Source organism: Gigantopelta aegis, chromosome 10, assembly GCF_016097555.1.
Source record: "Gigantopelta aegis isolate Gae_Host chromosome 10, Gae_host_genome, whole genome shotgun sequence".
Lineage (NCBI taxonomy): Eukaryota > Metazoa > Mollusca > Gastropoda > Neomphalida > Peltospiridae > Gigantopelta > Gigantopelta aegis.
This window is the reverse complement of record NC_054708.1, coordinates 62033309-62051172: the sequence shown is the minus strand read 5'-3', so window position 1 is coordinate 62051172 and position 17864 is coordinate 62033309. Positions and strand designations below refer to the sequence as shown.

General features: G+C 37.4%; 1 protein-coding gene across 4 annotated transcripts in view; it reads left to right on the top strand.

Moving 5' to 3' along the window:
• Positions 1–17458, top strand: part of LOC121383137 (laminin subunit alpha-2-like) — a 75801-nt gene extending 58343 nt beyond the window's left edge. For all 4 annotated transcript variants that reach the window (XM_041512952.1, XM_041512951.1, XM_041512954.1 and 1 more), the window contains 10 exons: positions 2198–2339; positions 2917–3038; positions 5401–5560; positions 6808–6927; positions 8244–8401; positions 9470–9578; positions 11071–11205; positions 11691–11827; positions 12851–13033; positions 15710–17458. In XM_041512952.1, the coding sequence (XP_041368886.1) occupies positions 2198–2339; positions 2917–3038; positions 5401–5560; positions 6808–6927; positions 8244–8401; positions 9470–9578; positions 11071–11205; positions 11691–11827; positions 12851–13033; positions 15710–15818 (1375 nt within the window). In that variant the 3' untranslated portion in view covers positions 15819–17458. The remainder of the gene's footprint in view (positions 1–2197; positions 2340–2916; positions 3039–5400; positions 5561–6807; positions 6928–8243; positions 8402–9469; positions 9579–11070; positions 11206–11690; positions 11828–12850; positions 13034–15709) is intronic.
• The last annotated feature ends 406 nt before the right edge of the window (positions 17459–17864 follow it).

Sequence of the window (17864 nt, the reverse complement as noted above, 5' to 3'; positions counted from 1 at the left end):
GTCTTCGTTTTCTTGAGTCCACATGGTGTCGGTGGATGGCGCCATTTTGAACGCTTCGAAACACGATTGGTTCATCTGGCCTCAGATTACAGTTATCTTCCCATTTGGTTGTCGAAAATCCGGAAGTTTCACCGCGCAAGTAGTCTGCTGTTTGACTGTGATTATTTCATGGCAGACAGCTATGAAGTGGCAACTATTTGACTGAAGTGACAGGGGATAGCATGTAGTTTGTAAACATGTGTAACTTGTTGACATTGAAGACTTGTTTGTGGTAATTCCGGCCCATGCAAAAGTAGTGCTTTTTGTGTAAAATGGGTGTACTCCGGCCTGGTTTAGAGGGTGTGTCTGTTTAAACCAATATGCTGGGAGAAAGAGCTGGACAACAGGGGTTGTCCTTTTCAGGGTATGTGTCCCCCATGCAGGCAAAGGTACATACAAAACTTCACGGGCCTGCTGATATTAATAAAAATGTTATAGCCACTAAGGCTATATAGAAACATATAGCGAAATTAATTGTGGTCTGAGGCCATCTAACAAATCTCAACGCAACGCAGACGCAGATTGGCGCACACGGTGCGTTTTCAATCGGACCCGTCTGCGTTCATCCGTTCAATATCAAACATGTTTGATTTCTGAAAATGCATCGCAGTGTTAAAAAACGCAACGTAGCCGCAACGTAGGATAGTCGCACACGGTGCGTTTTTACTGCCTTCATCCGATTTTTGCCGGACTGCGATTTTCATCGCACGTCGCTGCGTTTTTTATCGCTCGTGTGCGCCGGCTTTAAGATTGTAGTGCGTCAATTGATGACGTCATCGTGTGACGTCAAAAGTGTTACGTCCCACTTGGCATTCTAGTCGGACGTATTACGTTGATATGTACACTCATGTCACCTTAGTTTACGCGGCACAAAAGTCTGCGCACGTTAATGACGTTACATTATGTCTTGAAACAAGTGTCGGGGTATGTTTGTAAACAAACAAACAACGTTAATTTAATTCGCAAAACAGTTGTTAAAACAACACATCTTGATTGTGAATATATGTACAAAACTGGTCGCTAGCACTTTTATTGAAAAAAAACTCTGAATTAATGCACTAAAAGTATACTTTTGCCAGCCTCGATCAACGTGTTTTTCTATCACCTGTTAACACGTGTCTGTCAACGTTGTAATGATCAACTTTGCATATCAACTTACATAAATTTACATAGAAGCTTCAATACATACCTTATTATAATTTATGAATCCATAAATGAAATAAATGTCTTATTTAATCTCTTAACGTAAACATCCAAGCATACTTTGAATTTCCCTCCGAGTGACACAATGCAAAATGGCTGCACACAGACTTTGAAGATTGCACTTACAGCATCGCCTATTTTAGCTATAGTCTGTTTCACAATTATCATTGATTGTCCTATATGTCTAACGAACACTATTTGTGCTCATTGACACAGTTAATAACAGACAATTGTTGAATAATAATCAAACATTTTTACAATGGCTCTTTTTTATATTGTCATTTTGTGTTGTCCAAACTAAGGAGCATGGAACACCATTTATATTTATCTCATTTGCACAATCTACATGGGCGTACATGGGAGGGGGGGGGGGGGGTCGATGGGTTCGACCGAACACCCCCACCCCCCGAAATCGTTTTATTTATAATTTAATATATCTGACATTGATATCTGACATTATTATATTTACTCAACATAGAAATATATGCCCAATATCTCTGCAATCTATTTTGGAACCCCCCTTTTCAAAATCCTATGTACGCCCATGATCTAAATGTTTCTGAAACAGACTATAACAGGAAGTGTTTGTTATTTAGAAAGTCGGATCCATTGTTTGTTGCTGTTTTATGTAAACATTAGGGACAGAAGTGGTTGTTTTAATGTTTGCTGCGCAGACTTATGTGCCGCCATGCAGGCCAGTAAATGCAGGGGGGTCCCACTAAAAATGCGCTCAAAAAATGTAAAAAACATTAAAATTAAAATAACTTTAGTTGTAACACGTTGATTGTTCCATTGCACTATGAAATATTTTAACTTTAAAATATAACACAAATGCTTAGGTGCGCAGACTTAGGTGCCATCAGTGTACATGTACCAAGATATTTTTAACCATATGGGTAATAAATACGTATACAGATTACGGACAAATGAAGTTTGCCCCATACTGATATTTCAGAATAGGACACGCCGTGACACTGAGTGTCATATCCGAAGACGGACAGACGACAGACACAACAGAAGCTGAATGGAACACAGTGAAATACCTTGAACCACCACCAGCCGCTATCTTTCTAGGTGGCTGGCCAGACACCGTACCTGTAAGTAAACATAATATATATTAATTAAACATTATAAAACCGAATTAGCATTTCCAACGATTTTGTTTAAAATTAAGCAAATTCAAATTAGCGAGTCTGGTACTTAACACATCCGGTTTGACATATTCTTTGTGTTAGCGTAAGCAGATATTGTTTTGTATTCCTGTTTTTATTAAGTCAATATAGTTTTCTTTTTTACTTACATTTTAGTGTAATTTATTCAGATATTATTGTAATTCTGGCCACCAGTAATAAGTAATTCAGTTTAGTATCCCTCCGGTTTCGTTGTCATAATCCATTTATCAAAACCCTTCCTGGTCAGAACCACTCCAGATTTTCTTCTTCTGTTTTTTTTTTTTTTTTGCTGAACCAAGATATTTTTATAACCTAAAAGTGAATCTAGATTAAAACCTTTCCTACTCGCCCTCCCCCCGTCAACCCTTGTTATATAAATACTTTAAAAAAAATACTTCATGTAATATGTAATGATCTAAAACAACGTTCGTCCCCTAAATATTTTGGGCTTGGTACGACCCCGATTCTAAAGTATATTATTGACACCTACAATCTCTTTCAGATGTCACAGAACATGTACGTGTGGAAAGGCTGTGTGGGTGGGGTCAGAATCAACGGTCAGTCTTTGGGACTGCTGCAGAAAGGAAGTGACGGGAAGACACCGAGACCGTGTAACTCCAGCTGGTTAGTTCAGCTTCAGTTTCGACTGAAACATTTCAATCTCAACTTCAATTAACTGATAGAAAGGTGCCAGACAGCTGTGCTAGAAAACCTGCCTAGCACCCGCCATTTTCATTGGTTAATTTGTTCTGGTCGTGTAGGAGGTAGAAAGCCTTGCTGCCAGTTGATTATGTCATTTTGTATGCAAGTGTAGTGCATGACGTCATGTAATATATATATATATATATATATATATATATATATATATATATATATATATATATACGTATATATATATATATATATATATATATATACATATACATGCATGCATGCATACATAAAATATTCAAAATAAGTAGGGGATATTCAAATATAGCACAATATAACAGAGATGTATTGATTTTTATTGCAATAATAATTAATGGTAAAACGCAAGCACTCATGTGACAATGGATTGGCATTAAATATTATAGCCACGATAGTGATGTAGATAAGAGGAGACACATAGGCAACGGGTGGTGCTTGTCAATTTGACTTGTTCAATATTTGCACTGATAACGGGTAAAAACTCCCGCGGTTCATCAATCACACACGAATCCGACGTGGCATACTCTTGATTAAACGTCCAATAACATTTGGGGGGATCCTGTCACATTCCTCTTGGAGAGCAGCGCCTAATTCAGCCAATTTGGTTGGCAGACATTGACGTTCTCGGAGACGTCGTCCGATGATGTCCCACATGTGCTCAATGGGTGAAAGGTCTTGGCTTAGGGCTGGCTACGGAAGTGTGGTGATATTCTGTTGCTGCAGATACGCAGTGATCTGTAGACTCCGGTGAGCACGGGCGTTGTCGTCCTGAAAAACAAAATCATGTCCAGCCTGACATGCGAAGGGCACAACGATCGGTGCAAGGATGTTGGCACGGTAGTACTGCGCAGTGACCATCCCATGAAAAATATGCACCTGGGTTCTGGCAGTCATGATGATGCCACACCCACACCATAACGGACCCTCCTCCACATCGGTCATGAGGACGAGCTGACGTTGGCGTAGCGTTCATTGGGACGTCGCCAGACACGCTGTCGTCGATCATGGAAGTCTGTTTTGAATCTAGACTCGTCTGAAAACATTACCCGAGCCCAACGCCTGTTAGCCCAATGTCTAAGATGTGTACACCACTGACGTCTGGCAACAATGTTCCTCGCAGTCAAATGTGGGGTAACGTAGGGTCGACATGCGTGGATGTTACTTCTATGCAGTCTGTTACGAATAGTCTGACAAGACACTGTAACGCCAGTTGTAACACGGAGTTCTTTTGCGATTTGATTGGCTGATTGACTTTGATTCCTCAACGTGTAAGTCTTAATGAAGCAATCCTGAACTGGAGTTGTGGCCCTTGACCGTCCTGAACGGGGACGATCATCCACATTTCTGGGGGTTTTTTTAAACAATATTTATTAACGTTTAACGTTTGGGACTGACCAACAGACGATGCCTATATTAAGGTCTCTCCCTACATTTCTGGTTTGTAGATATCGGGCCCACAATCGGCTAATGGTTGTGACACAATAAGTCTATGGGCCACAATACGTTGGGTGGTGCAAACCTGGAGCATGCCTACAGCCCTGAGACCTCCCTGACTTCAGACACGTCGCATTGTCGAACAGTTACACAATGTTGTAAATAATGTGACAGCAAGGTTATGATTTCGTGTGCCAGTAGCAAACAAGAAAGAATAATGCCAGTGTGCACACTACGTACACACAAACGGCGTTCAAGTTCAAAACGCACCCTTCGCACGTGCAACGTCACGTCACGTGCTTCGCGATCAAAACACTCGTTGCGTTTTTTCCTGCTCTTTGAGTGGGAACATTAACGCACATTTTGCACTTATTTTGAGTTTTATATCTCATTTCATTCTATAATTATTGATATTTGAAGTGGAACGTCCCCGACTTATTTATAACTATATATCTATGTATGTATGTATGTATGTATGTATATGTGTACACGAACATTAGAAAATAATATTCTGTTAATTTCTACATGAATGTAAAGATATTTATATGAAATAAGGCAATGGAACCACCTTTCAACATCTGTTAAAGTTACAGGACTGATTATTCACTAAATCAAAAATATAAGCACTGTAAGCACAATAACAAAAACAAAAAAAAACTAAAATCATTAAAACATAATTTGAAAGTAAGTTATAAACGTTTGAACCATGTTTTAAGACGAATTGTTTTGTTATAGTTACTTTTAATTCCAGATACCTTTTCATTCCCATTAGATTATCTCTAATGTACGCGTTATAGTCTTTGAAGTTCATGCTTATTACGTTTGGGACACATTGTTACGCTTTCATTTTTTTGTTTTCCAGTTCTCCAGCTCCTGCGACACAATCTATGGTGTTTGAAGGGAATGGGTTCCTACATTTCCCTTCAAGTGTATTAACGTTCAGACCAACACTGACGGTGTTATTCGAGTTTCAAACCCACCAGGCAAACACCTTCCTGATGAGTTTCAATGAAGAACAGCAGGTATGATTTCAGTCCATGTAGCCTACAGTATTGTCTTGTTACTGTAGACAGGGCTTCTAGAATACGGTGGACCGATGCCAGAGGCCAGTGAGTTTGTACACTCGGGCAACCAACAAATACTTTTGTTAATAGCGATGTCAAGTAATAAGATTAATTTTAGATTTAACTTACATTGGAAACAATGTTGCAGAAATTAATGAAAAATGTTTACTATGTGAACTTTTATGAAGCACAGTAGATGATGTGTCGTCTTTGATTAGTGTTTTCGTGATGGCGAACACAGGGTAATATATTTGTTTAACGATAGCTTCACACGGTTTAAGCATAGGCGTACGTGTTCCCATTTTTGTAGTGGGCTGCGATTTTTGCCCGAACTATAAACGAAAATGTCCGAATCTGGATAACAATATTTGTTCATATTAGCTGCATAACGGCTATATAGAGTTGCAAACGAATGAATGAATGAATGTTTAACGACACCCCAGCATGAAAAATAAATCGGCTATTGGGTGTCAAACTGTTGCAAACGAATAACTACACCTTTTTAAACATGGATTACAATATTGTGGGAAGAATGATGGAAAATTTAATACATGGTCAAAAGGTTTCAGGCAAGCTTATTTTTCCCTAATACCTCTAGCTTTCTTGCCCGAATTTGAGGATTTACTCCAGCCATGGCTGCAATTGCCCCTCCCCGCAAGTACATAGTTCACTGTTTCACACAACACACACTGCCACCAACTGGGTTACTCGTACTGAAAAGCTGCAAGGGATCGTTTATGTCACTTCCCCACAGACAGGACCGTACATAGCACAGCCTTTGGTGGACCACTACTTGTGGAAACAGATGCAGCGTCTTCAAAATGGTTGTTTTTGGGACAACAGTTTCTTAACTTTAACAGATTTGACAATTTTTTAATTTCAGGCGAGACATTTGTACAACTGTTTCCTTAATGTTTTTTTGTTTGTTTGTTTTGTTGTTGTTGGGGTTTTTTTGTTGGGTTTTTTTAATTATTTCATTCTAATGTGGAGGCAAATATGGAAGTTGGTTTTCGGTTGCCTCTACAGAACATTAACACATTTGACAATTTTTAAATTTCAGACCAGACATTTGTACAACAGTTTCTTTAATGTTTTTTGTTGTTGTTGTTGTTAAAATTATTTCATTCTTATTTTTCGGTTGCCTCTATAGAAGATGGTACAAATCTATTAAAAATTACTTTGTCCTGCTTGGTGTTTTATTTCAGCGGTTCTTGTCAACTATTAGACTGGAAGCAGGAACTATTGTCATAGAAATGCCATCAAGTGGAATCATTCTACGAAGCAAGAAGAACACTTATAACAATGGAATATTTCATAAATTAACAGTATGTGACTTGTTCGTTTTCGAATGTAATGTCAATGATTAATTATTTAGTACACAGGCTGAAATTAACAACACGTTTGTCACAGCTTTGTGTAAAGCATAGTGGAATTGGGGAAAATGTTTTACTGTCACAGGAATAATACAATAAAATAACATCATAAATGTTCAGAATAACATGGACAGCTGATTGTGTTTGTACAGTATACTTAATGTATACGTTTTCATACATATTATCCTTCCTTACACTATAGTTATGGTTGTCAGTAACAAAAAACGGCGGAAGTTAAAGGCATATTGTCACAGACCACTGACCTGTTTACTGGTCTAACAAAGTATTACCTGAACAAAAATAATTTTATTTGTCCCTAAATGTACTTTATTCAACCATCTTCATAACCACCATACTCCATTTATTGATGATATTTTGTACAAATAATTGAATTGTGGCAATGGTCAATAATTCAAAAACTAAAATTGCCAAGAGGGTTGACATGGATTTCACTCCATCATGGTTCAGTTACGGTGATGCAATAGCTAGATTTGGTTTCCAACAATTAAAGTAATTTTTAGTTATTATCCATTTTTAGAGAAATAAGGTCCTTAAATCCGTGATAGTATGCCTTTAGTTACAAAAAGTTAGCAAAATATTTTGTTTAATGTTTCACAGCATATTTCACTCAATGTCTTTAAACCGTTTTGCCTTTAAATTTATTTTAAATATAATTACTGATCCCTACTTTCTTTGCTATAAACAAAAGTGTCGGTTTTCGTATGATTATAAAATAAATACAAACAATAGTCATCTATATATTAGCTGTAGGGCCTCCACGAATCCAAAAAATATTGGACTCGAGTACCCGACACTTACACCAGATGATAATGAGACTAAGGAATAAAGTAAAATAGCATTATGCATCTTAATTGGAACATGGATGCCGAATCATACCATTGTATGTATTGCACTGAACACATTCAATTTGTTAACCCTCTATGTCTCACAGCCCTATAATGTAACTGGCGGCAAGCATAATGGCAAAATGACATTAAAAAAAAATTAAAATTAAATGAGAGTGCTCTTCGTTGCACGGGTACTCGAGTCCTGTGAACGAACTCTAGTCTTGTTAGACTCGACCCGGGCCCCAGTACTCGAGTACTCGTGGAGACCCTAATTAGACTAATAGTTGTCAATTTTATCAAATAAAAATACAAAGTGTATAGTGAACCTGCTGATCCGAAACGGTAACCACACGGTCAACAGGGTCATTCACACTGAGTTGATAAATTCAGCTCTGCTCAGCTGTTATGCTGTATTTGCAGATTACATACACCAACAGAGCACCACGGGCAGACGTTAATGGCGTCGAGACGTTTTCCACAGAGAGGGTGCAGCCGCGGAAAACTCAGAACGAGGCTGACGGTATATTTGTTGGCGGGAAAGCGTCTGACGCTTCATTCAAGCAGAACAAGGACCAGAGGTATACTCGGTAATATTTAATACGTTTGTTGTGAAGCTATTTAAAGGAACAATACAGTAAAATGACGGATGTAGTCAATGTTTATGTGCAATTTTTAATTCGGATTCACAATTCAAATATGTAAACTTTAAACCAGTTAACTTAACTATTATTGTTTAATCCCAATTCAACCATGTGCAGGGCCGTAGCTAGGATTTTTTGTTTGGGGGGGGGGGGGGGGGGCAACTGAGTAGTTAATAGTCTAAAACTCCTTAAACAGTTAAGAAGATAATTTTCTTTAAGTTTCTATAATGCTTTCCGGATTTGTTTGCCCCCCTGCTAGCTACGGCCCTGGGCCCATATTTTCGAAGCTCTCTTAGTGCTACGAAATAGTAAAACCATCGTAGGGTGTGACGTCACTACAGCACACGCCATAGTGACGTCATAGCTTACGATAATTTTACGATTTCGTAGGTTAAGATTGCTTCGAAAATATGGGCCCTGATGTGCAGCATTCCTGAGACATTTTGTGTCTGAAGTCCACCAGATTTCAATGGCTATACAGATATAGTTAATGGGATTCTTGTTTTTGATTACATGTAATTATCTATGTACTTATAGTTATGTCAAGAAAAATAAACATAAGTATCATTATTAATTAACCATATATAACTCCATATGCCCATACGTAACGTAACACAATCAAAATGTTTTTCTTTTCACATAATCATCAACACACATTTAATTTGGACCCAGCTTTGTTTAGTAAAGGATCTCCCCGGGAGTGGCTGTCCTCCTATAGATGAGGCACTAGATAGAGATTCATAGAATCAACCACTGTTTTTGTCAAATCCCCATTCGACTCTACATTCTGCAGAGATACGGCCCTGACCATGTATGACGGTTTTGTCGTCCAGATTTGTTGTCTTCTTTTAGTATTGACGTCATGTCAAGTCAGCCTAGTCAAATAAAGACAAGTGACATTAGTTTACTTGTTGTTTGCATTAGATTCGTAGTCACATGTTCTTACCTGTATACGTAAACAAAACATGTGTCCAGAAGTAGTATTACTATTCACGTCTATTCCAGGTGGCTCATGGGATGTGTCCAGACTCTACAACTGAACGGAAACCCGCTGTTGATGTCTGACGTCGTAACATCAACGGGCGTCTATCTGGGAAGTTGTAATTCTAATTCTGTAAGACTGCTTCTCCTTGTAAATTATAACTTCAGTAGTTTTAAGATATTCGGAACAAACGGTTCTTTGCTGTAATTCGGACTGAGGTTTCACAGCTAATTATTGAGGTGTTAGCCGTGTACACTTGTGTTCCATAACGATTAACCAGTGTCCTGAACAGGCAACCCCGACAGCTGGGATGAGTGAGTCCAGGATGGTATGGTATAAACCTTACTTGGATATTAACACACATAAAAATAAATGTATGAATATTTAGCAGGTTCCTGTATTCAGGTCTGTTTTACTAGATTGTTGTGACTCAGTAAGATTGATTTCTTATTTCTTTGGATTTTTTTATAAAAAATTTTTTAATTATTATTTGAAGTTTTTTATTTTCATTTTTGGTCATATTTTCACACAGTATATATATATTTTTATACATACATACATACACAGATCAAAATTAGTTAATATAAAATAAAACAACAAACCTCTTGCCAACACGTCATTGAACCTCACTCAGTACTAAACACTCAAAATTTCTTATACATGTATATGTGGTAATAAATACTTAGATACTGTCAGTGGTGGATGACGTAGAGTTATTTATTCAAACAACTTATGGTATACACTCCATCTTTTAATAAATTCATTATATTTGATTTTATTGGAATACATTTTTTTTCTAATATATAATAAGAATGTATATGGATTTTTAATATTTTAATATCTAGTGATTTCTTCAGAAATTTTGAACTATATATAAATTGCTTTGTCAAAAGAGCAATAATGTCAATTATGATATTGTTCGTTGAGTGGCCAAGAAGAAAACTGGTACGAGAGAAGATAACTATAATGTCTGCAGTTTCTTTTATCCATTGCTCGACGTGTTTAATTAAATTTCTATATCCTGCATTAGCGAATTCCGAGAAATTTTATCTATGGAACTCTTCCAAATATATGAATAAAAGATCTTGTTGATTGTTTTTATTATGCCATTATCTGGATTGGGGATACTGAGAATAAGGTGAACAAGTTGTTTGGTATATCACACTAAAATAATTATTTCTTTTGTGTGTATATATATATATATGGACATATAATTTGTCATTGGATATTAAAGGGGCTGTAATAAGTTTGTTGCCATTGCTAAGATGTTGCTCACTAACATATTATGTTGTTTGAATAAAATTACAAATGAAATAGTTTTCGGCATAAAATATCTGTGGCTGTATTTTAAATGTCAAGTGTCATGGGAGACCCAATTCAGGTTGAGCTCTTTACAAACATTAGGACGACTAGAAACATATTTAAAATACAGACACTGATATTATAAACAAAACACTATATTTGTTTTGTAATTTTAGTCATTAAACGATGTTATTAGTCGGAAATATCTTATTCAGGACATTCTTTTTAAGATACTGTATAGAGTTTGATTTCATATTTCTTGGTTTCTTTTCATTTCACAATACTAACTGTCCATGTATGTTCACCTTTAATTGATCGCCAGATCTGGAGAGATTGTGTGGAGTTCATGGACGGAAGTGAAGCGTTGTCATTTGAAGACGAGGCTGACGGAAGTACCATTCTGCTTTCTGTATCCAGGACTGGGCGTGGTTTACTTGTCAATTATCAAAAAGAAGAGGTCAGTACCCGCCCACTCGAGACCATGCTATAGAATCAATAAAATGGATTTTTACTTCCAAGGAAAAATTAAATACAGCATTAAAACCTATTTTAATTTGTTGTTAATGTTTATATACTAATTCTGCTTTATGTCAAACGGTTTTTGTTTGGTATTTGTTATAAAAAAGTATCCGTTTTTTTACGTGTTGGTTGTATTATAATAACCAACTGTAGCGGTAAAACGTTAGCTAAGTGAACAGTTTTCAAAACCCTTAAAGAAACTGTATACTTTATAAATACCTGTTAAGTGTCTAATTCTATTATACAGACAAAACGGGTTACTACCTTAAGGTATCAGCTTTATCTTGCAAAAGCTAGAATAGCCAGTGCTTTGAGTCGTTGTCGAGACAATAGGGTTTTATCCCGTTCCAATTAGTGCCCCACGACTGGTATATGAAATCTGCTGTTGTAGAATGTTGATAGTAATTTATGTTTTTGTTTCAGAAATTTAACATTGAAATAGAAGCAACAAATGGAAGCATAGAAATTTCTGAGAGCATTAAAAACAAGAAAGGATCCTTAAAAATTCCAGGCGACTTTTCTGGTCATTTTATTTTTTTAACGATCAAAGATAGTAGCAGGTAAGACATAAAGTTAATTTAATGTCAAGAATTCTAGACTTTTAACTACATTATATTTGTATGGAAAAGATGCTATTAAAGCTTTGGACTTTAAAGTTGTATAACAATGTGGTCCGAAGTCAAATACTAAATGATTAAAATCATGTTCGGATCGAAAAAAACAATTATATGTCCATATTTATCCAAGTGCGTCCATGGTAAATAAAATGTGTTGAGTGCATCGTTAAATAAAACATTTCCTTCATTTATTCCATGGTAGGTTTATACTGCGGTTTTATGCCAAACCGTTTATGCAAGATATAACTATATGTTTTGTTATTTTTGTTAATACCTGAGCCTAATGAAAGTAGTTGACTCAGACTGGTCACATGCGTATAGAAAACATCGTTATCTTACTGGGCGTAGCCAGAGAGGAAAAACGCAGAGGCAAACCCAGACCTGTAAAATAAATATCAGTGTCCTGGGGGAAAAAAATCTGGGAAAATTTCAGACGAGGCAAGTGCCTCATGCTCGCTACGCCATTGTCTTGTTACGCCTGGCAGTCATGTTAGTCACGTTTTTAATTTCATTTATGCCAGATTTTTCGGGGTCGTGTTAGCTCGGGTGTCCTCTAGCCCTTTTTTTTTAATATATTGTACCTGGTACAACATTTAAACATGCCAAGGATAGAGGACACTTGAGGTGGGGTGGTGTCAGTGGGGTTCTGAGAGGTGCATGTACTCTGCCAGAATATTTTTAATGATTCAGTTCAATTCAATTCAATTTATTGCATATTACTAAATAAGCTGGTGTCAGCAAACAGATAAAAAAAAACAAAAAAAACATACAACACCAACAACAATTAATAATAATAACAATATGCTCAGTGGTTATCTAATAAACTACACGCGTGTGTGTGTGTGTGTGTGTGTGTGTGTGTGTGTGTGTGTGTGTGTGTGTGTGTGTGTTGTTTTCCTTCCCTTGAGTGGCCATGTGTTAGTTTGACAATAGGGTGCATTTCAATTCTTTGTCACTGTTTAATAGTGCAGTCTCGGTGTCAGCGATGGGCAACATGGTGGATTTATCCTATGGTGGAGGAGGAGGTTGGTTGTTTGTTGACACCACCAAGGACAATTTACCGCATTCCATCACAGTAGGTGGCGGCGGTGATGACGAGGGGTCGAGGCAGTTTTATGGAGGCATTAGTCAGCTTATGATCGGAAAAAAGTAAGATCTGCTAATATTTCTATCACAAATATTTGTGTTTAAATACCACACCGATATAAAAATGCAAACAAAAACAACACAGTTATGGAAATGACTCATGCTTTAAAAAAAATTTAATAATAATAATAAATAAAAAATTAGGTATAATAAGAAATTATCCTGGAAAGATATGGTCACTGATTACGGAATACTTCATAATTTAAGACAAAAAACGAATTCATACAAATGTAACTGTATGTATTTCATCCCACCTAAAACAATAAAACCATTTTGAAAGTGCCACAACAAAGGCCAACTTGTACATGATTTATAAGGGCCTTTCAATCAAAATAACCCCACGTGTACAAAGAGGATATAACGTGTATTATATCTATAGATACTCACACACCAAATGTTCAGGTCAAACGTATGCATCATATAGTAACAACTGACATCTATTACAGCAAATGTGCAATGCTAGCTATATATATATATATATATATATATATATATATATATGTGTGTGTGTGTGTGTGTGTGTGTGTGTGTGTGTGTGTGTGTGTGTGTGTGTGTGTGTGTGTGTGTGTGTGTTTAGCATGCAGTTTCTATGAAAATGAGCTCAATACTTATAAATTTATTTAAATTTATTACACCTTTTGTTTACCTTTAACTAACATATTGCTCAACATTGTTTGCATAAATTATCAACCTTGGCAAATCCAGCTAGTTTCTAGTTGTCCTGGGCCCCGTTCCACGAAGCGATCTTAGCCCTAAGATCAGCTTAAGTGCATAGGGTAGCTATGCGCCTAAGGTAATCTTAGGGCTAAGATCGCTTCGTGGAACGGGGCCCAGGTGTACACACCTCGAAAACTAGGTGCCACATCTTTAAGTAACATCAGTCAATAATATGTGATGAATGTGTCAAATGTATAAATATGTGTACATATTGCATTAATATTTACAAATACAAATAATTCAATTATGATCTATACCAGCCAAATAAAAGTTTCTTTATTTTTCTTTAAATTATTTATTTTTGAATCTTATTTGTTCTGAAATTATTAACGTCTTGTTAATATTTTGGGATCCATTTTGACACGATTATTTTTATCATGAAAAATATATATTACTCTTCAAAAAAAGAAACGCAAAAGGGTACAAATGGGTTATAACTCCGATTTTATGTTTCTTACCGGTTCATGCTTTGTGAATATAAGGTCATTGCATGTCCCAAACACATTCCCACGGTTACATTCGATAAAACGCAGCTACTGTACAATAAAGTTCCAAAATGTGAATATTCGCAAAAACGCAGCCACGTGCAAACCATGTCACCACTGCACGTGCGTTGTCTGCACGTGCAACATGAACACCGACAGTATAAAAGTGCAGGGTGTTCGCTTGCCTGGCCTCTGTATCTGGCCGACAGTTGACAATCCAGGACATGCCACGTCTCAGTGAACCGCAGAGAAACAATGCCATCGGCCGACTAGACGCAGGCGAATCCAGAACGGCCGTTGCCAGGGCATTCCATGTGTCCCCAAGCACCATCTCCAGACTGTGGGACCGTTACCAGCAACATGGATCAACACGTGACCTCCCTAGATCCGGTCGACCACGGGTCACTACCCCCGGGCAGGACCGCTACATCCGGGTACGCCACCTTCGGGAACGATTGACTACTGCCACCTCCACAGCCGCAGCAATACCAGGTTTGCGCAGGATATCCGACCAGACCGTACGGAACCGCCTACGTGAGGTAGGAATTCGTGCCAGACGTCCAGTTCGAGGTGTCATCTTAACACCACAACACCGTCGACTCCGACTGCAGTGGTGCCAGATTCATCGACAATGGCCTCAACTGCGATGGAGACAGATGTGGTTCAGTGACGAGTCCCGATTTCTGCTCCGACGTCATGATGGAAGATGTCGCGTGTATAGGCGTCGTGGTGAACGTTATGCGGCAAACTGCGTGCAGGAAGTGGACAGATTCGGCGGGGGTAGTGTCATGGTGTGGGCAGCCATCTCACACACTGGCAGAACTGACCTGGTCCACGTGCAGGGCAACCTGAATGCACAGGGCTACATTGACCAGATCCTCCGGCCACACATCGTTCCAGTTATGGCCAACGCCAACGCAGTGTTCCAACATGACAACGCCAGGCCTCACACAGCACGTCTCACAACGGCTTTCCTACAGAACAACAACATTAATGTCCTTCCTTGGCCATCGATATCACCGGATTTGAACCCAATTGAGCATCTATGGGACGAGTTGGACCGACGCCTCCGACAGCGACAACCACAGCCCCAGACCCTGCCCGAGCTGGCAGCAGCCTTGCAGGCCGAGTGGGCCACCATCCCCCGGGACGTCATCCGTACTCTGGTTGCTTCAATGGGCAGGCGGTGCCAGGCAGTTGTCAACACACGCGGAGGCCACACCCGGTATTGACTCCAGATGACCTTGACCTTGGTGGTGTGTCCTATCACTAAGTCACAATGGACTAGAGTGAATTGTGAACAATCCTGCAACATTTGGTAATTATCGGACTCACCATTCAATAATTAAATCAATTCTCCAAATGTTACGACAATGTGGTTTTGCGTTTCTTCTTTTGAAGAGTATATTAAAATATTAACGTTTCTTTTCTTCTGGTTTTTTTTAGTATATATTCAATGTTTTACTTTATTTTTCAGGTATATAGATTTACAGGAACACATTTCATCCAACAAGTTATCCTCGTGTTCGAGACAAATTCAGTCCATGAAGAAACCTGCTACGGATGAACTTATTGTGCCATGCTAGTGTGAATGTCGATAATAACTGAGTACACTGAAAGCATTTGAAGACCGTTTACACATCTCGACAGGAACACAAAACTGAGTGGAATGATTAATTGCTCCCTAACTTAGATTATGGGGAGCCTTTTAAAATATTACCATATTGATATCAATATAAATTCACATGATAAGGGGAGCTAAAAAGGCTCTCCGTGAACTAGTTTAAGGGGGTGCTGGGTAGCGATGGTGATAGCGAGGTCAGAGGTTATAGCTCATACCAATGGTAAATTTATGTTGGATGTAGTCATATCTTTGAAGATACGAATTCGAAACAAGTGCTCTACCAACTGATCTAAACGGAACATCAGCACCATCTATTGTACGTAGGATCACTGTGTTCCAACACTACTGCTTGACACATTATCCCCATTCTATTTCAGACATGGTATACGTCTGGTTTGGTTGTGAATATTTTATTTCAGCCCATCCCACAAATATCTAACGAACCGTCGCAACATCAGCATGTAACTAGAACGTTTAATTGCTTTAACTTGTACAGGAATTGATATCATATGCTCGTTTACTTAAAATAAATTAACAGAAGTAGAATTATGTGTTTATTGATCCCATTAAGACAATTGACCTTTGTTGACGCTAATAAACAGTAACATCTGGAGCCCCAAGTTTGGACTGTGTTGTTTTAATCTGTAGTATAGCTAGCAGGAAATTAAAGAGGCAATTCCCACAGCCATCTCCCCTCCCGAGTATGATTGACGGACTTTAGACCGAATACTTCTATCTCTGTAAAGCTACATTTCTTATGTTATATTTATGTTTTAATAAACATATAATTTATAAATATATATATATTTTTTTTTTTTTAATATAAAATAGACAAATAAATAAAAAATAAATATAAAATATGAAATATGAAATATGAAATATGAAATATTTTATATATTTACTTTTTAATAAATATAAAGTAGACCAAACAAATTAAATATGAAATATTCGGTCTAGAGGGACTTGAACTGGAGCGTGTGTAAACATAATGATTAATATTGACAACGAAAGCCCCTATCTACTTAGTGAGATAGAAAATACTTCCGTTATGATTTTAATTTTAATTTTTATAAATTGTTGTTGCTTTTTGATTGTTGTTGTCTTCTGATACATTTTAATCAGCTTTTTAAAAATCTCTTCTTTACCTCTGAAGGTCAAACCGAGGTCATGCATTTTTAATTTGTTTTTGATGTGCCATTGTGAATTTCATTGTCTGTTGATTTAAATGTTTTGAAGTACATGTCCGTATTTTAATTTTGGAAGAACGGGACCTGGCTAATATCTAATATGTGAAAGTTAAATTATGTTAAAAAAAAAAGAAAAAAAAAAAAGGGACAGGTGCCAACTGCCAGTCATGCAGTGTCATAGCTGTCAGTATAATGTGTTATATATGTTCATATTTATTATTAATATTTTTTTTTTTTTTTTTTTATTTCGTTAACACGTCAGTTTTGCTTGCTTGTCATAATGAAATTAACATCAAACTATGTCTGTAATCCACTTTTGGTTTATAAAATCTTAACATTGTTATTTATGTGTTTTTTTCTGTGTGAATTTGTGAAAGCATATATTATCTTACATATAATAAATATGCCTAAAGTATAATTTATTTTGTTTTGTATTTAATGTCCTTATTATCAAGCTGTGAAACAAAATGCTACATCGAACGTAAATCTCACGCAAGGTGATCTAATGACCTATACACAGTAATTCGTCCTTCGTGGAAGAGACAGGTTAACAATATTCATCAGACCGTCCATTTCCATACATTGGCATGTTCAGCATGCCGAACGCTCGCCAACATTTTGACTGGTACCATCTTCTATCACATCACGTTCATATAACGCTAGGCCCCAAAAATAGCCTCTGGAGTGACCGCGATGATTCGCTGTTATAAACTCGCCTAGCCATATTTTTGCACAAGGTGTTGTGAAATATTTGTTATTTAGGCACGGCGGAGCAGGGATTGGGGCTGGGGGTTCTAGATCCATAATAATTCTGAATACAA